The sequence below is a fragment of the Peromyscus maniculatus genome, chromosome 20 (genome assembly GCF_049852395.1).
Source record: "Peromyscus maniculatus bairdii isolate BWxNUB_F1_BW_parent chromosome 20, HU_Pman_BW_mat_3.1, whole genome shotgun sequence".
In the NCBI taxonomy this organism is placed as follows: Eukaryota; Metazoa; Chordata; class Mammalia; order Rodentia; family Cricetidae; genus Peromyscus; species Peromyscus maniculatus.
Window position 1 is genome coordinate 71598628 of NC_134871.1, and position 19892 is coordinate 71618519.

Consider the following 19892-nt stretch of genomic DNA (forward strand, 5'->3'; position numbering starts at 1 on the left):
TTAATCTTCATTGTCATTCTGAAAAGATTTCGAATCATCATGGAAACGTATCACCGTGTGTCTTTGAGAATGTTTCCAGAAAGGTTTGACTGAAGCTAGAAAAGAACACCAAATGTGGGCGGTGTCATCCCTGGCTGAGGTTCCCGGCTGTACACAGGGAAGAAAGAGCTAAATGCCAGCATCCCCGATCCTCGCTTCTCTCTGCTTCCTGACTGCAGATGCAATGTGACCTCCCATCTTCTACCATCACACCTTCCTTGCCCTGCGTCCCTTCTTCCTTCCTGCTTCCCTTTTCCCTTTTTCTTTCTCCCATTCTTTCCTTCTTCCTACTTTCTTCCTTCCTTCTTCCCTTCAGTTGCTTCTTGTCAGGAATGCAGTCACAGAATCAGAAAAGTATCTAATACAATCCCAAATGATATGGTCTCTCCCAAGTACGGATTTTGTGAATTGTTTTCCTAGTTCCTACACACTGTTCATACGTCAAGCTTTTGAACCAAAGAGATGGCAGGCTTCTGTTTCCATTCGCATCAACTTAAGATGTCTGGACTCAACATGCCAGGATTGTGCCTGACCTCCTCTGACTGTCTCGTTCCAGCTAACACCAGAGGTATCATTCTGCCTCATTGTAGACCAAGAAACGAAGCTCACATGAGCTGAGAGCTTTGCTCAGGATCACCAATTAGTTACCGAATTAGAATTCAAACTTCCTAGCGCAGTCCTTGAAGTCTGTTTTCTCCCGGTGTGGTGGTTTGAAAGAAAATGGCCCCCAAAGGGATTGACACTATTAGGAGGTGTGGCCTTGTTGGGGTAAGTGTGTCACTGTGGGGGTGGGCTTTGCGGTCTCTCTTGCTCAAGCTTCCCTCAGTGTGGCAGTCAACTTCCTGTTGCCCGCAGGATGTAGCACTCTCAGCTCCAGCACTATGTCTGCCTGCACACCACCGTGCTCCCTGTCATGATGATAATGGACTGAACCTCCGAAAGTGTAAGCCAGCCACCCCAGTTAAATGTTTCCTTTATAAAAGTTGCTGTGGCCACAGTGTCTCTTCGCAGCTAACCCTAACAAGACACCCTGAGCCTACAGCGATCCTGTTCAGACGCCACACACAAGCCTCCACCTGAATGGACACCACTCTCTTACATGCGTTTGCATTCGGTCACATCTGACAATAATTCCTGCAGCCTAGGGACCTAGAGACATCTCCAAACACACAGTGTTCTGTAAACAAAGTGATGTGGGTAATTGGGATGAGCATCTACTTAAGCACACACACACACACACACACATACGTATGCATGTGTTCACACACACACAAATTCACACATGCATATCATTGACTCAGTGCAAACTTTATTGAGGACCACAAGGACTTGGGTCATTTCTTTAAAGAGGAATCGACCTTTGGGGTTTTTAATCAGAAAATATATCATCTTAAGCTCTTCAGTATTGGCTTTCCAGTGCCTCTTGATCAGCTTTAAATTTTGCCGCCAGACACTTGACTCCTCTCCTGATAGTCTGTATGTTGCTAAACATTGTACACCCCCTGACTGTTGCCTGAAGAAAGTAGGGATCAGAAGACACACCTGTGGGGTGTGGATAAGTGAATGCTGGGTATCAGTGAAGGTGGTGCTGGGGTCTGTGCAGGTGTGGACAGTCCTAGGCGTGGACCCAGCTTGTGCAGGGTCTAATTCATGCAGATCAAATGATACTTAGGATCCTGTGGAACGGAGGAAGTTCAGATGCCAGAGGTTCCCATTCAGTGACCACTCCACATACAAAAGGGACGTGGCCTGAAATAAGGATTTCTTCAAGGAAAGAGGCAATATGACCTTACATGAGTTTTATAAGTTTATTAGTGGAACATGGGAGCAGAGAGCTGGGGCCTAAATGAGACCCAGGCTGGATGGGGACTCCCAGTCCTAAAACTGACAGAGACCCTGCCAGATGCAACTATGGCCGGGTGTTTGCTCTAGGGTGGGCTGGTTCTTGTAGGACTGCCCAGCAATACGCTTCAAGTCTCATGTGCTGGGCATCCGGGGAATCAGGGTCAGCCTGCAGGGAACCTTCATCTGAAGGGGACATGCAGGCAGAGGGATCGGGTCCTCACAAAGGCACGGAAGGCTGAGAATCGGTTCCTTTGCAGTGGGGAAGAAGAATGCGTGAGTAACTCCCTAGAATCCTGGTGCTGCCTAATGAAGACAAAGAAGACGGGCTGGAGAGAAGAAGGTAACAATGTAACAAAGAAACGTAAGAATCGGGTGATGGTAAATAGAACAGAAGGATTTCCTGGAAGAGAATCCAGAGAAAATCGAGGCTGGGCAGATGTGGGGGATCGGCTGTTGGTTTATCTCATGGTTTTCTTCGTGGGTGAGCCCAAAGCCGAGGTCTTCCCCGAAACATCCTTAAACTCACTTGCACTGCCCAGCCTGGCCTTGGTCTCCCCACGGGGGCTGCAATTCCCACTCCCGGTGACACAGCCCCCGGACAGTATGTTGTAGCCCCCACCCACAGAGCTTGTCCGGTAACCATAGGTGCTGGTGCTGCCAAATCCAAAGCTGGCCCCAGCACCGACGGCCCCCGGTGTGGAGCTGCTGATGACCGCTGTGGAGAAATGAGAGAAGAGGGATCAGTGGGCGTTTCACGATAGAGTGGCCCTCAGTCCCTTCCAACTCCCAGCCCCCCAATTCAATCTCCCTCCTAGCTAAACCCCTCACGTGGACCCCAAAATTGCTCAATCCTGAGCAAATCAAGCCTTGAGAAAAACAGCCCAGGTGTCACAGAATCCCCAGTCAAGCACCTGCTCCTCCTTGGATGAACAAGGAAGAGCAAGGACAGGTGATGACAAAATGTAAGCCAAACTCTTGCTTTTAAGATGAGAAGGCACCGTATGTCACTTCTACTGTACTTCCGGCAGCTTGAATTGGGGCGCCTGTGCTGCCCACCACCCATTAGGAAGAAAGTGGCTGAGCCTTGTGGGGCCAGTGATAACACTGGTCTGTCCACATGACTACATGGGTCTCTCCACCCACAGAGGGGACGGGTGGCTCTGCACTCAGTTTCCCATTATGCAGGACAGTGTGAGTGTGGGTAGCAGGACAGGGTGACTGTGGATAGCGGGACAGTGTGACTGTGGGTAGCGGGGGAGGGTGAGTGTGGGTAGCGGGGGAGGGTGAGTGTGGGTAGCGGGGGAGGGTGAGTGTGGGTAGCGGGACAGGGTGACTGTGGGTAGTGGGAGAGGGTGAGTGTGGGTATCGGGAGAGGGTGAGTGTGGGTAGCGGGAGAAGGTGTGCAGCAGCTATAGAGCTTCATCCCAGCACAGGCAAAGTTTCTGGGGAAGTGGTGAGTGTGCAAACTCGGAGTTGGGGGAAGCTAACTCTACTGATGAAGAAGTAGCTCAGAACGGTGGAGGCAGGAGGATGAGCACAGGATGCTCCACAGGGGCCCTGATGACAGGCACCCACTCGTTCACTTTGTGCTTGTTGGCTGCCTGGAACTCTGCCCTCAGAGACGTGAAATACTCACAGATGCTCACAGCACTGGTGTGTTCCCCAGACATCCTGCACAGAAAAAACACAGGGAGAGCCTCCATCACACTTAGGGCCCTGAGCTGGGCTTCCCACTCACTGGGCATGCTCCCCATGCACTGGACATGGGCCAGGATCACCAGCCAGTCTAGTCCCACCTCCACCAACCCCACCAGCCAGCAGCCAGTCAGAAAGTGTTAATAGCCTCTGTCTCAAGGATAGAGCCTTTGAGTCGCTCCTGCCCTCCCCAGTCTACCTCCCTCACTTCAGAGATAGGAGGCCTGTAGTCTTGGGGCTCCCACACTAACACCACTGCCAGGGCCCCCCTCCACCTGTGGAGTTTCTCTTGAGCCCATTGCTTCACTACTGGGTGGCTGAGGCCTGAGTAAGCAGAGACATGGAATATAGACCAACTAAAATAGCAATATATGAAGCTCCTGCATGACTTTAGGCCAGTCCTTGTCCTGTGTCCCTCCAACTGGACTGGACTTTGTGTGACCCACATTATTATCAATTGAGTATTTTCAGCTGACTGCCTTTTATAGGAAAAAAAAATGCATTTCTCTTTAAAAAAAAAAAAAGTCATTATGTTGCAATGAACAAAACCAGAATTACATAACCAAATAAGAAAAGAAGAAAAGACATGTCTCCTGTGAAAATAAAGCAAGTCAACTGGAGGAGGGGCGTGAGACGGCGCTGTCTGCTGAGAGACTGAACTCGGCACCCACTGGCCCTCCATGAACACGAGCTCTTTGTAAGGGCCACCAAGGCCTTGAAGCTGGCAACACTAAGCTGAAACTCTCTGAAAAGCTGAGGGAAAATGGAAAGGACGTGGCTGTCATACTGTGTGGCTGGAAGTGGCCCTGAGGCTTGTTTGTGGTTAAACTGAAAAGCATCTCTAGCCCCTCCAGTGTCCACATCCCACAGTCTAGGGAGCCGGACCCGGGGAGGACTGCCAAGTTTCTCACGGCGTCCCAGCTGTCACCTGCACTCCTCGCCCTCCAGCAGCTTGCGGTAGGTGGCGATCTCGATGTCCAGGGACAGCTTCATACTCATCAGCTCCTGGTACTCCCGCATCATCCGGGCCAGCTCCTCCTTGGCCTGCTGCAGGGCGCCCTCCAGCTCATCCAGTTTGGCCCGGGCGTCTTTGAGGGCACAGTCACCTCGCTGCTCGGCATCAGCGATGGCCGTCTCCAGGTTGGAGCACTGAGGGGCAGGAGGTAGCGTCCCCCCTGAGTTCTGAGGTACCTAGGTCCTACTTTACTCCTGTGTGCATGTGCTAATGGAGGAGGTGGGGGGTGCTCTGTCTCACTACACTTCCCGGAGTGTATCTGGCAGTGAGGACCTTCACTTGGCCCCAGGGAAGTGTGTTAGTCTCAGTATTGTAGCTTTGGGGGAAACCCTGTTCTAGACTTCAGATGGGGAGCACAGTAGTTGAGGAAATGAGGCTTCTCTGGGGAAGGGGTTTCTAGGACAGAGTACAAAGAGAAGGAGACAGGCAGGGAGCCACCAGCCCCCCAGCCTTCCCGTGGGGGTATGCAGGAGGCCCAGTCAGGAGTCCCTGTCACTCACTTGCTTCTTCACACTCTCAATTTCTGATCGCAGTCTCTGGATGAGCCTCGTCAACTCAGAGATCTCGTTCCTGGTGTGTTTGAGGTCATCTCCATGTCGGCCAGCTGCCAGCTGCAGCTCTTGGAACTGGTAGGTGGGGGGGTAAGCAAGCATATGTGTGACTTAAGGGTTATCAATGCTTAAGCTAGCCCAGAAAAGGTGCCTTTGCTTGGGGCCATGCGGCAGAAGAGAGAAGGAAGCCCCAGCCCCCAGCTTCAGAGCCTTCGTCTCTATAACCGTCTGTGCCCGGTTTTATTCATCCGCCTCAAGCCTGGCTGATCTTCCAGAGGTTGGAGCAGGCACAGGGCTGTTGGCAGTGTCCCGACGCTCCACACTGCATCTTTGCAAGGTTCGTCCCCAACCATGGCCCGCCCTTCCTTCAAGGTCAAGATGAAATTCAGACTCGTAGCGTGGAGTCAAGGTGCTCACTTCTCATTGCCCTGCCTTCATGGATCTGGTTCCCCAGCTTTGCTGAACAGTCCTTTAATATCCCCCCTTAAATGACCCTCACGTGCCCCCATGCCTCTGAAGGAGTATGACTTCTCCCTCTCCCAGAACCCTTCCCCCACCCGCTCCCTCTTCCTTAAGTAGCTGTAGCTAGGCCAGATCAGGAGACCTTCCCTAATCCTCTGACTAGGTGCAATCAGCCCATGATCCTGGGCTCCAGAAGTCAAACATATCAGACCTCACTGACATGTCTGTGCCTTCCTCGGTGGACGGATTTTTGGGTTTTTTTTGTTTTTGTTTTTGTTTTTTTGTTTGTTTGTTTGTTTGTTTGTTTTCTGAATTCTCAGTACATAGTATAATACCTCACTGGTGCTCAAGAAAAAGATCTGATGAGCGAATAGATGACTGACAGAATGAGGAGCCAATCGGCTGCTGTATTTTCTCACTTCCCCTTCTCCCTGCTAGCTTAGCTGAGCACAAGCTGTATGGAACTGTCTTGTTGGGCGTGGAAGGAGGGCAGGTTCACCGTTGAATGCCAGCCATGAAACCGTTAGGGTCGTCCATTGAACAGTCAACAGAGTATCCCAGCTCAAGCTCAGAATGCAACTTAAAGGGAAAACAGCAGGCATGATCTTTGGCACTTTGGGGTGATGTGTTGCCTCGCCCCCTTCCCAGAATGCTCAGCCCTGACCTGGTTCAGCACCCCAGAAGTGGCAGCACCATCACCCCTTATTGACTGAGTGCTCTTGCTGAGTTTCCTGCACCTGTGGGGTTCACTTATTCATCTTGAAATGGTGACCATGAAAACCGGCCTCATAGCCCTGTGGTCAGCACCCAGCCACTGTGGTCAGCACCCAGCCATGGCATCCCTCTTGCTAAGCCCATGGTGAAGTGGAGGTACCAATAACCCACATAGCAAATGGTGTATAATCACATCTGTGAGACTCCTCTGATTCTTCTGGAAAGGACTGTGGAGGTGACAGCCTGTGTTTGAGTTCTGGATCCTGACAACCCATGGGGGGGGTGTAAATGACATGGCCATTCTCACCCCTGGCTTGTGAGAGTAAATAGGGAAGGAACTGGTGGGACCAGGTCACAAGTCTGAGCCTTCATCAAAAAGTCCAGGCTTGTGTTGTCCCTTAGGCTCTGAAGGCTAACCCTTCCCCAACAGGCTAAACCTCTCCATCCAAGGCTGGGAAGGAGATGGGGAAGGAGAGATAAGGTCTCCCACGGGTGATTTATCGAGAGAAAGAGTCCGATGAACAGCAGGGAACAATTAGAAAGTTACCATCATGATCAGAGAAACCAGATTATCTAAGAGTCTCCTCCTACCCACGCCCATCGGGGGAGCTAAGATGTGAAGGATAGCAACACCCTCTTCATCCTTGTAGGTGGACTTGAGTGAAAAAGTGGGGGTTGCCTGATCCCAGATCACACTGAAGAGACCTGTGATTCACTGTAATGATAGAGCTGAGATGCCGACTACTCATGTTTCCCCTCCCCCAGGTGCACTTCAGGGCTCTCTGCCTCCAGAAGGTGGGTCCTGCCCAATCCCACCTAGCCCCGAGTTAGGACGCATCATTTGCGTCTTGAGTTTGCATCCTGAAATGGCTGCCATCAGCCTAAAGGGAGCCCCAAGGGCAGAGCTGTGTCTTCTCCCTTCTTGCTTCCCACAGTGCCAAGATCAGTGTTGTGTTCCCAGCTAGCTAGAGGCTGAAGTGAGTCACGGAACAGAAAAAAATGAGACCAAGCCAGATCCCCCTACACACACATCACTGGAGAGGTGTACAGTCAACCCCACCTTGGTCTGGTACACCATCTCTGCCTCGGCTTTGCTCTTCAGGGCGATGTCCTCATACTGAGCACGGACTTCAGCAATGATGCTGTCCAGGTCCAGGTTGCGGTTGTTGTCCATGGACAAGATGACAGATGTGTCACTTATGTGGGACTGCATCTGAGCAATCTCCTACAGAAAAAAGAATGCATGAAATGCCTATTGTAACCAGGGAAAGGTGACAAAATGCTGGCCCTATCCCAGAAGGATAACCCCAGGACATCCAAACGGGCACCTGCCACATTCCCTAAAGCTATAGAAGAACAGAGCCCAAGGCTTTGAAAAACTACCCAGTTGGGAAGCCAACTGAGAAGAAAATCGCACATCTATCCCAAGCGGGGGCAAGATGAGGAAAGTAGCCTGCTCAGCTATCATCCAGCCTTTGAACTACAAAGCCCTCAGCACCCGAATGCTGGAGGGCCCTGGGCTCTTGAACTGACTGATAAATAGGTATCTTATCAGCCTAAGTCTTCCCCCAGTCCGAAGCTAGAGGCGAGGACCAGCCTTACCCCCTCGTACAGACACTTGAGGAACTTGATCTCTCCATCCAGGGCGTCCACCTTGGCCTGCAGCTCCACCTTGCTCATGTACGCTGCGTCCACATCCTAAAGGGAATCCAGACACCTCCTACTGACCAATCTCTCTTATGAACCCCACCCTGCGGCTGACTGTCCCAGGAAGAGACTCGAGACCCCAGGGGCAGGAACTTGACTTTATCCCCCCATTCTCCACAGGAGAGCACAGACCCTGTCCCTCCCCACAGTCACTGAGGCGGCCGAAGCGACTTGCTGAGATAAGTTAAAAAAGGGACTTGGCCCTTCTCAGAGTCCTGTGCACTACTGACCACGGGCTGGGACAGACTATCCACAGCTGGACTCTCGTCCATTTACACAGCTGTGAAGATGGCAAAGTGATCTATGCTAGACGACCACCAGTGTCCACGATGGACACAGCCAGCCTTGTCTCTCTCTGGGTTTTCAGCCCCAGGCCCTCCGGGGAGTGCAGGCCTCACCCCTCCTCTGCTCTTACCCCTGCACCCACCACGGGGGACTGAGGCCAGGTGCCCTCCTTACTTTCTTAAGCACCACAAATTCATTCTCGGCGGTTGTTCGCTTGTTTATTTCTTCTTCATACCTGCAGGGAAAGCATCTGTGAACCGGGGCTGGGGGTGCCAGGGTTTGTGCGTCTATACCTGTACATTCTCACTGAGAAATACAACAAGACATCTGAAGTGTGGATCCTTAAACAGGTGTTTTCCGCTGTCCCAGCTTGAGAGGGGTGCTTGGCTGAGTCGTCAGTAGGAACCTGGGCTTGGTGACTGCAGAGTTTGGGTCTAGGTTTCTTCTGATGCCTGGGGAGTGAGTCCATTTTCCCTCCTCCCTTTTCAGCATCCAAATCACAGGAGCAGGGCAATGCCACTCCAACCTGAGGTGGGAGTCCAGGAAACTAGAACTACCCGCACCCAAGTCAAGAAAGAATATGGCTCAAATGTGCAGGAGGCCGGGCGGTGGTGGCGCACGCCTTTAATCCCAGCACTCGGGAGGCAGAGCCACGCCGATCTCTGTGAGATCGAGGCCAGCCTGGGCTACCAAGCGAGTTCCAGGAAAAGGTGCAAAGCTACATAGAGAAACCCTTTCTTGAAAAACCAAATGTGTGTGTGTGTGTGTGTGTGTGTGTGTGTGTGTGTGTGTGTGTGTGTGTGTGTGTATGCGCCCGCGCACGCGCGCGGGCGCGCAGGACTCAATGAGAGAAGTTCAACAGGAACTCCACTCCTGCTCTGCTTGGGTTTCCCTGGAACTTGGGGCACCCTGGGTGAGCTTAGGAACTGGAGTCCTGTGTTGAACATACACAAGGGCTCTCTAGAAGGGATAGGAAGCAACACACAAAAGAGCAGACTGGCTCCAGGGGAATCCCTGGCACCGCCCAGCAGGTTGAGTACCCACGGTCCAGCCCATGAAGGCTGTCATCTTTCCAGGTGAGCTCAGATGGCTGGCTTGCTCTACCCAAGTTCAGTCCCCCTGAGGTCACAGGCAGAAGTCCCAGGACCTGCTTAGAAGGCCCCACCCCAGGGGCCAGCTAGTCCACAGTGTCCCTACTCACCTCTTTTTGTAGTCCTCCACAGCATCCCTCATGCCCCTCAGCTCCGAGTCCAGCCTCACTCTGTCCCCAGACAGCGCATCCAGCTGCTTTTGCAGGCTGCTGATGTGGGCCTCGTAAACAGGCTCCAGATTCTTCTTGCAGTTGTTCAGGTCCAGCTGCTGCAGCAGATCCCACTTGGTCTGCAACACCTGGTTCTGCTGCTCCAGGAAGCGCACCTGGAATGCAAACCCACAGCCACCTGAACCCTCTCCACAGTCAGCAGGATGGCAGGCTTCCTTTCCCGAGGAAAAGGATGAGTTTTGATCTGCTATGTGACCTTCAAAGGTGAGCTCTGAAAGAAGAAAATGACACCCAGGTACCTCCCTCTGGTCATCCTTAGTCTAGCAGCCAGAAGGCAGCTCTGGAGGTCATGAGAAACCCAATACACATTTATCTCCAACCTGTCACAACATTGGCTGTCTGTCTCCTGGCGCGGTCTAAACCTGCTAGGTCAATATTGATGAGCTGTGGGAATGCCTCTCTGTGGCAAGTTCTTAGATGTGAATTTGCCTACCAGCTTCCCACCCTTCAGGGCCTGGTGACCTACTCTGTTAGGCCTGCTGTCTCCCTCCACATCCAGGGCTTCTCCCAGGTTACTTGGAAGCCAGGTATTCAATCCAACTGGGACCTCGAGCTCTCCTCTGTGGTTTGCCAGGAAGTTTCTATTGTTCAAGACTTGCCTACCACGTACTCCTTGGTGCTCAAACTTCGGTCAGCATCAATATTCCCAGAGGGCTCGTCAAAATGCAGACTTCATAAGGCCCTGGCATTCTGCCCTTTCCAAGGCCATCAATGGGGTCTCCTCTGCCTTCTAAATCCCACTGGCTCTGCCCCCAACCCACTCACTTCTCTACCAAGAGTTTGCTTGCTCTGCCTCCTAGAGACCTTCCAAATGAAGCTTCTTGAGCTCCTTACATGCCTTTGGTCCTATCCCTCAGCACTCATATCTAGGCTATTGTCTGCTTCCTCTCTGCTCTGTCCTGGGCTGTGTCTGTATCCTGGGGCGGGGGGGGGGGGGTCCCACCATCCTCTCTCCAGACAGGGGGCCCCCAAGGGCAGTGAAAGTGGAGGAAGAAAGGGGGTACTTAGCTATCAGCTGTCCCACCTTGTCGATGAAGGAGGCGAACTTGTTATTCAGAGCCTTGATCTGCTCCCGCTCCTGCGCGCGCACTTTCTGGATCTCCGGGTCCAGCTCCACATTGAGTGGGGCCAGGAGGCTCTTGTTGACAGTGACCTGGTGGATGCCCCCAGGCAGACCCAGGGATGGGTTTGAAGGCCCCAGAGCCCCACTGCCGAACATGCTGCCAGCAAAGCCGCTGGCCCTATTCCGGCCAAATCCGTATCCCGCTGTGCGCCCGCTGCCACCAGCCACATTGAAGGAGATGCTCCTGGCGCCCCTCAGACTGTAGAGGCTCCGGCTGCTGAAGCCCCCACTGAGCCCTTTGCCCCCTGCCCGGTAAGAGGATGAGCTGCCCCCGGACAGCACAGCTGAGCAGCCACTGAAGCCCCTGTTGGCAGCTCCGGGCTTGCAGGTGAATTGGCGGTTCATCGTAGAGAAGCCACGGAGTGGGAATGAGACACAGAAGCTTCCCTGAGAGACTATGAGACGGTTCACCAGCTTGTGATTTCGGCCTTCCCTTTTATAGAGCTCAAGAGAACAATTGCCCTAATTGGTGGGTTTAGTTTGCCTGGAAGGAAAAAAATCATTTTCTCCTATCAAAATCAAAGACGTGGGGTAACTTGAAAACTCCCAAAGTGCTGGGCTTGCAAGTCCTCTGCATGCAATTGAGTCTTATCTTATTAGCATGGGGTAATTAGCTGGGCCATATTATCCCTCAGAAAGATCTTGGCTAGGAAGCTTGTCATGATCCCAACTGTACTTCTTCAGAGGGTTGGGATAGTAGGAGGCCTGAAGGAGACTTCTAATTGACAATGTCGTCTATGAGAAATCCTCCACCTGTGCTGGCATCAGATCACCTGCTTCAGGGACCCTGACTGGCTGCTTTCATGTGGTTAGGAAGTCCCAAGGCCCAGCTCCCCAAGGCTGCTGGAGACGGTTCTCATGCCTGACTTGCCAGGGATGCAGAATCCAGGCTCTGCCCCCTGACGGTGAACCTTATGCTGTGCCCTTGGGTAGGTCCATTGCTCCCCCTGTGCCAGCCAGCCAGGTGCCCACCTACGTTCACCTGTCTGCATAGACTTCTACCTCAGTCTTGCAACCTCAGAGTGGTGGTCATCACCACCATTTATAATGGCTGGCCCTGGTGCAACACTGTGCAGTATAGAGAGCTCCTTGTACACAGCTTGTTCCATCTACTTAGTCTGTCTGCAGAGGGATGGTGACAATCTACATTTCACCAATGGGAAGGCAGAGGCTTGGAAAGTTGAGGGCTTCGTTTCTTTAGCAAACATTTAATAAACCCTTTCTCCGTAAGAGTCTCAGAGGATGAAGAGCCCCTAGAAAAACACAGGCCTCTGCAGCAAGGACTCCCTGCTTGGTCTTCAGACTCCACATTGCGAGCCACACAGGCCTTTTCACTTGCCCACCCTAACGGCCAGCCAGCTTCCTTCCTTCAAGTTCTCGTGCATCTACCATCAGTTAGCAAACATCTGAGGCTGACTGTCCCAGGTGCTGTGCTAGGTTCTGGAATTCTGAACTAAGAAGACCAAATGTGGCTCAGAATTCTAGGCAGGCAATCCAATTTGACACTTGCCGCTGCCAACATATGTGATCCAAGAGTTTCACTATCCCCAAATCTCACAATCGGTAATTTCCTCATTAAAGCACAAGCATCCCACTAGTTGATTACCTGACTAAATAGTTTCTACACAGTGGTTATGAAGTGCCCCTAACATTCTTCCACCAAGCAAATTCAGCCATCTTTATGCAAAAATAACTTTTTTCTAGTAAGAAAAAACATTTCCTCAGATGTCCCCAATTTCACCACATGCAATGGCCACTGACAATCTTTTTTTTTTCCTCTCCCAATCATAAAGGTTCCCATTTTTCCCAAGCTCCCTCACAAGAGAGGCAGAATACATGAGGGTGAAGCCAACGGTGTCCTGACGCAGATGCTGAGCACTGGAGCCAAGCCCACCCCGACTCCTCACGGCCATGCGAGCTCTGAAACCCTCCCTGGCTAACTGACCCTGCTCAACCACTCGTCCCAGGGATGGGAAACAGTACTCAGATCCAACTAGAGTTAGTGTTTAAAAATCGCCAGAAGTAACGAATTCCTCATGCAGTTTGTTAGACCGATGTGGTGGAGCGGAGAAAATGCAGATGGACAACTAAGGAGCCCAGCACTGAGATCTATCCACAGACAGCTGAGGCCCAGGCCTCTGCTTGGGGATTTGTAAAGAGTGGATGGTGCTGGGCCCTACCTCAAACTAGACTCTGCCAACTGTGTGGCTCCTGGACGTGTTTGCTTCCATTAAGTCCTTCATCCCTAGAGAGGGGACACACGTGAGCTGGCCTGAAGCCACCACGAGGGAGGAGACACATGGCAGACCTGCAGAAGCAACGGCACCCGAAGGTGAGTTTGGACGGCTCATAGAATAATTGGTTGTTGCCGTAGCATAATGACCCAGTAATCGTCCATAGAGGGAAGAAAATAACCAAGCATCTACATCACCCTCTCCAAAGCTCAGAGAACATTGTGGAAGAGGAGGATGAACAGAAAAAGGAGTGGAGTATCGTGTACCTATCTCCTCATTAAAATTCAGGAAGCAACCAAGCATGGAATCTCAGCACTTGGGAGGCAGAAGCAAATGGATCTCTGTGAGTTCCAGGTCAGCTAGGCTACATTGTGAGACCTTGTCTCAAAAATAAAGAAATAAAGAAAAGAAGAGAAAAGAAAAGAAAAGAAAAGAAAAAAGAAAGAAAAGAAAAGAAAAGAAAAGAAAAGAAAAGAAAAGATTTAGGAAGTAAATGAAACTTAGAAAGCCCAAGAAATAAGTGAAACTCACAGGTCTTAGGAAGATCTTGAAGCTTACAGGATTCCAAGGATTCCATCCCAGGGTTGTGTAAGCGATAACAATCGATGGAGAGAAGAGACTGAGCAGCCAAGCTACCTACATGTTGTACCAAGAGCACTAGAAATATAGATTTCACAAATCATCACTCATGTGGGGGTGGGCTTTTCTGCAACACAGCTACCTTTGAGTCACCTGTGGGTCTGTAAGTGACCCATATAAATTCACTGGTTCACTAAGCTAGGCTTGAATAGGATAGGGATTTGCTTGTTGTTTGTTTGTTTGTTTGTTTGTTTGTTTTAACTGGATGCCCTGCCTAGGATGGATAGGTGTTTGCATTTTCCCAGGAAAAGCCACATAACACATTTATGTCTAATGATTCCCCTCTTGAGATCCTGAATGCACAAGCAGAGGAAACTAATTAATAAGAAGAAAATCAAAGAGGGTGATGCCCAGGATTCATAGCAAGAGGTGGATTCTAGGCCATGGCTCTTCTTTCACACTTAGACTGGCACTGCTTCTCCATCATCCACTGCCTCAGGGTCCCCAGCCACTCAGTCCTTCCAAGGTATTTCTGCTGCCTGCTACCTGCTCTGCTCTGCTGCTCCCCATGCTCCCTGCGGCTGCTGAGACAGCTGGGGAGACCAGCTCCAGGCTGCTTGTGTCAGCGCTGGCGTTGGTTTGCTGCACGGTTCCTACTTGGTCGCCAGCACCTTGTTCTGTTGTTCTGGGAATCAGACTTAGAAAGCGGAAGTTGGGGCTGGAGACGATATATGAGTAATGTACTTGCTGCACACACAGGAGAACCTGGGTTTGATCCCCAGAATGTCAAAAGCCAAGTATGCTGGTGTGTGCTTGTAATTTCAGTGCCAAGGAGGCAGACAGGTAGATCCTTGAGGTCCCTGGTCCAGCAGCCTAATCTAGTTGGTGAGCCCCTGGTCCCAGGGAGAGACTTTGACTCAAAAAAGAAGGCAGACAGTTCCTGAAGAAGAACATCCAAGGTATATCTCTGATCTACATGCATTTGCATGTATACACATACACACATACAAACATAAATACATACATACACAACACACACACACACACACACAGAGAGAGAGAGAGAGAAAGAGAGAGAGAGAAAGAGGAGGAGAGAGAAACAGGAAGTGAAAAGCTCAGTCACAGTGGACTTGAGAATCCTGCTGGCCTGGCAAGAGTGTCAGTGATCCCCTTTGGCATGGACCCCCAGCATACTGTGACAGAAGTCATTACCTCTGCTACGTCAAGTGCCACAGCCAGCACAGCCAGGAGCATCGCAGGGACTTAGACACAGGGTAATGGTAGACAGACACACAGGACTCTGGGTTCACTTCCAGAGTGAGCAATTTTTATTTTCCCCACTGTTGTTTAGCTAGATACTAGGGATAGCATTGCCAGCAGACCTTGACCAAATAGCCTATTTGACTGCATTAGGTTCTTCCCACCATACTTCCCGGCCCTTGTGGCCCTGTTTTGCCCTAGAGGACATTCCTCTTAGGCTTTGTCTCATGCCCCCAGTTTTCTGCAGTCCAGAGCCACATCTGAGTCAGGGTTTGTGCTGAGAAAGGAGCTGCAGATCATCTACAGCATTACACTTTGTTCAGGTTCATTCTCCTGGCCTGTGGCATTTAAAATAGCAAACAGCAAGGATGCTCAAGAGGATGCTGGGGCGAGGAGTCCTTGGCATTCTTACCCAGTGGCGGACTCTGCATGCCAGGCAAAATACGCTCAACAGTGCAAGAGTGGTATGACCGTTATGACGGTGACCGACTGCCTTCTGATCAGATTTGAGGCCCACGTCACCAGAAAGGATCCATTAGAACCGTAAACCTGGTTAAAAGGCCGTAGATGGGGAGGTCATAGGCCCTAAGTGGGGAAAACCTACTACTGTTGCTTCGGTAAGGGGACATGTTGTCAAACTCTCTCAAAGGTTGATTTTAATACCCGTAGATCAGTGCTGCTCTCAGCCTCCATAAGAGAAGCTTCTTTTTACAGTGGGCAGAGATACACACAGAGACTCATAACTTGTCAAAGCACTGAGAAAAATTGGCTGTTGAGTGTTCAGCCCTAAATGGGATCTGGTTCTCTCTATCTCCCTCCCTTCCATGAAAGTGGAAAGAGTCTAAGAAATGACGCTTGAGGTCATGACCTTCATGTATTCAGAAGCAGATGCACATACATACATACATACATACATACATACATACATACATACACACATACATATATACATACATACACACACATACATACATACATATATACATACACACACATACATACATACATACGGGAGGGGGCAGGTATAACAAGGCAGGTCTAGAACATTGACTCTTTTGCTCACTCAGTGGCCAGCTGACTGAGTGAGTATTCTGGGCCTGGGCTTTTTTTGTCCACTGGTTACATATGCCAGGAAAGTAAGGCTATCTCACTGATCAATGGCTTCATCTCTAGCCCTAATTCTCCTCTTTTTCCTGAGACAGCAGACCTGGCAGCAGCCACTTGAGACAACACACACACTTGGCAGGGTTCAGCACAACTTTTCCCACATGGTCTCCTATGGGCTCAGACCAAAATATGATACCCTAATTCTGTGCCCTCCCTACTCAGCCAGGCTCTTTATGGAACCCACCCACCACATGAATTTCTCTAGCCTGGCCACGGGAGGAGATCCAGACAGATGTGAAGACAGCCGGTGTAGTGAGCAAGAGAAGGGATGCAACCTCTTGACCACAATGTCCAGTTCCAGGGCTACACTTTCTAGTTCTATGATGGTGAGCTTTTCAGCCTCAGTATTTATCATCTATCAAATGGAGTGAATAGTGACATTCTGGCTGCATAACCAGGGTCTTATTTAAAACTCTCAGGGCATGGAAATAGTATTCACTTTTAATCATTTTTAATTTATTTATTTATGTGTGGGAGGGTTTTGTCTGCATGTTTATCTATGTACCACAAGCACCCCTGATGCCCATGGAGTCTGCATCTGACCCCCAAACACTGGAGTTACAGATGGTTGTGAGCTGACAAGTGAGTGCTGGGAATGAAACCAAAGTCCTCTGGAAGAGAAGCCGGTGCTTTTAACTGCTGAGCCATTGTTCCCGCCCTATGGTGTTAACATTTTACAAAGAGAAATATTTCAGTCTGTGTCCTTCCCATCTGCAGCAATACCAGCAGCTCACAAAACACCACCACAAAAACATTATATTCCAGAACTGTTAGGTTTTTGACAAAGATAGTGTTTCTTAATCCTCATAACAGTACTAGGAGGTGATTACTAATGTCTTTGTGTTTCAGAAGTAGACAGTAAGGTTCAAAAGATTAAGAGCTTTTCCAAAACAATGCAACCAACTAAATGGTAGATGTAGGATTTGAACCATGGCCAACTGGTTCCACGCTCAATGCACACGTGCAGACTTGAATCAAGTACTGGATCTGTAAGTGCCCAAGGGGACACACAGTGAATGCCCTGTGTGGAGCTGGTGAGCTCTAGGCTTTCAGGCAGTACCTCCTACTTTTTCTTCCAATGGAAAGTAATAAAATATTTGGAGATCATCAAGTTACAAATATTGCCAGCAATTGTGTGAGTCACCATAACACAGAAATGCTAGTCAATACTAGTCAAATGTATAAATAAAAGCAGCCTTGTTTCCTCCTTCCAACTTGTATGTTTTATAATTTCTTTGACTGTTTAGCAGCCCCAATATAATACTAAATAAGATTAGTACCATTCCCAGTCTTATAGGAAAAGCATTAAGACCTTCAACATTTAATGTTTACTATAAGGGAACTTTCTCTGTCTCTGTCTCTCCCCCTCGCCCCCCCCCTCTCTCTCTCACACACACACACACACACACACACACACACACACACACACACACACACACACACACATCTGCCCCATGTGACTGTAGAAGTTTTACAATCCAGAATCTGATGGAAGAGCTGGCAAGCTGAAGATCATAGTTCAAATCCGAAAACTGAATCCCAGGTTCACCTGCCAGGGAGTCGCCAGCAGGTGCCCGCCATCTTGTTCATTCATTCCGTGCTGTCTGGTTTAGTTGTGAGTGAACATTCGATTTCTTCAGGTGTTTTTGCATTTGTTCAGGTGGCCATGAGTGTTTTTCTTCTATAATATGACAATATACCAAATATGGGTTTTCCTTTTCATTTCTGGAGAGTGAATCAAGTAACTGAGTCTTAATGTTGACCAACCTTTCATTTCTGGGATAAACCTCCCATAGCATGATGTGGCATCCTTTTTACATACCCCTAAGTCAAATTTGCTCATATCATCTTGAGAATTTTGGAATCTGTGATTTTGAGGGATGTGAACATGTTTAGGTTTTTTACAATGTCTTGGTGTGGTCCCATAAACAAAACGAAAGGTATTGACTCTTCTGTCTTCTGGTAGAGTTTGTATAGAATTGGTATTATTTTGTAATTAATCCTGCATGTCCTTCAGGGCCTAGATATACAGTCATTGCCTCTGGGAAACCTTTTTTAGTCTCACATCACTGTCTAATAATAATAATAATAATAATGAGGAGGAGGAGGAGGAGGAGGAGGAGGAGGAGGAGGAGGAGGAGAAGAAGAAGAAGAAGAAGAAGAAGAAGAAGAAGAAGAAGAAGAAGAAGAAGAAGAAGAAGAAGAAGAAGAACCTGCTGCGTGTGGTGAGGGCGCGGGCCCTAAAGAATAAGTAGACATTTAACATTTTCATTGTGTTTATCTTTCTAATGGCCCTATAAGACAATGCTATTTTATTGTTTTGTAAATGTGTAAAATCAGGCTCTGAATTTTTAAATAATGTACCCGAGAGCTTACAGTCTCTCATCTAACCATTACTTTTTTTACTAAGAGCCCCACTGAACTTCAAAAATACGAGAAAATGAGCCCAACACAGAGCCTGCAGAATGCAGTTCTCACACCACAGACTCAGGTGTGACTGGGCCTGGTTAATCATGTGGATTTCCAGGATCCTCCCCACTCCCCTCTGATGGGAACTCCAGGGAGCTGCAACTACGAGTGTGTATTTTAAACAAGCACCCAAATGACTTGAATACACACAGTGGGTCCCAGAGTAGCCATTGCACTAACTACATCCACTTCGTAAGAACAGCTGTTTGTGAATCCCCGACCCATCCCCACCTAGACCATGAACTTCCTGCAGGATGCTCTGCCTTTGTCTCTGTGTGGCCAAACACAGTCCCTCACCTCCATCATGGTGTGAGACATTTGTCTAAGGAGAATGAGAAGAAATTGGAGCAGCCTACGCTCACACTCATGCTCAGACTGGTCTTAAGCCTCTTCACCGACTCAGAGTCCCAAACCATTATCACTGGGAAAATGAAGGACACATAGACTGTGTTCTTGCCTTAAGAGCTTCAGGGTCTTAGAGGCTCTCTCAGTCCAGCCCCCTGAAATCATACAGAAATAAAGATTGGGAGGCAAAAACAGTTCTCCCAATGTCACACAAGTACCTCATTCCCAGTATGAGGCTTTGGCCATTTTACAACTGGAGTGGTCAATTTCAGAGGGACTCCCGCAGAAGTCCGATGGGAAGGGAGTTCATGAGAAGGAGTCAGCAAAAAACCTAGTTGGATTTACATGAGATATTATAGAGAGAGAAAGGCAGGGACTAGGTATCCCAAAAACCTCACATCATCACAGTATAAGTAAATTCTTGTCCTTTTTTTCCTGTGAAAATGGAATTCACACAATCCTGCCTGGATCTCTCTGCCTTTTAAAGCCCAGAACTTGACAAATCAATCTTTGAACTTGATGGAAATAGGGCAGGGGTGATGAGTAGAGAGTATGACCAGGTTCTATTCCATTCTACTCAGGGGGCAAAGCTCGCCTCTTGCCCAGTCCCAACCTCTGAAAGCCTCGGGCTGTACCTTTCCATTAACATTCACTCAGGGCTGACTTGGCTGTTGGGAGTCCAGTATGAAGGCAGCTAGGGTCTGAGTAGGCTGAATCCGTGGAAGGACTGAGAAGCTGCGAATTCAAGGACTAAGACGCCTGTCACTGAGAGTACCAGAATGAAAGTGCTGGGAGTGAAACCTGCTCCTGCCCTGCCTCACCTCTCTACCCCGCAAAAGTTACCGGGCAGCTCTCAGCTGTTGAAGCCCAGAAACAGAATGTGAACCGGCAGGTGGAGGTTAGGATTCCACGCCTCCTCCTGGGACTGGACTGTTTTCTTAGCTAAAGTGGAAGTTCAAATTCACTGACTGCTGGAGCTCCCTTCCTGCTCCATGGGTCTGGGGACTAGTTCCTGCTTATGGCTGTGTTCATGTTTATACCACGGGTGTACCAGAAAGCCACCACCAACCCGCCATGACTC

The 19892-nt window shown here is 49.6% G+C and overlaps 1 protein-coding gene across 1 annotated transcript; it reads right to left on the bottom strand.

The window, feature by feature from the left end:
- Nucleotides 1-1833: 1833 nt before the first annotated feature.
- Nucleotides 1834-11102, bottom strand: LOC102920840 (keratin, type II cytoskeletal 73). Its single transcript, XM_006981874.4, has 9 exons — nucleotides 10659-11102; nucleotides 9515-9729; nucleotides 8488-8548; nucleotides 7924-8019; nucleotides 7382-7546; nucleotides 5095-5220; nucleotides 4508-4728; nucleotides 3521-3555; nucleotides 1834-2599 (listed from the first exon to the last, which is right to left on the bottom strand). The coding sequence occupies exons 1-9, from the start codon at nucleotides 11100-11102 to the stop codon at nucleotides 2343-2345; spliced, it is 1620 nt and encodes a 539-aa protein (XP_006981936.1). The 3' UTR covers nucleotides 1834-2342.
- Between the last annotated feature and the right edge of the window lie 8790 nt (nucleotides 11103-19892).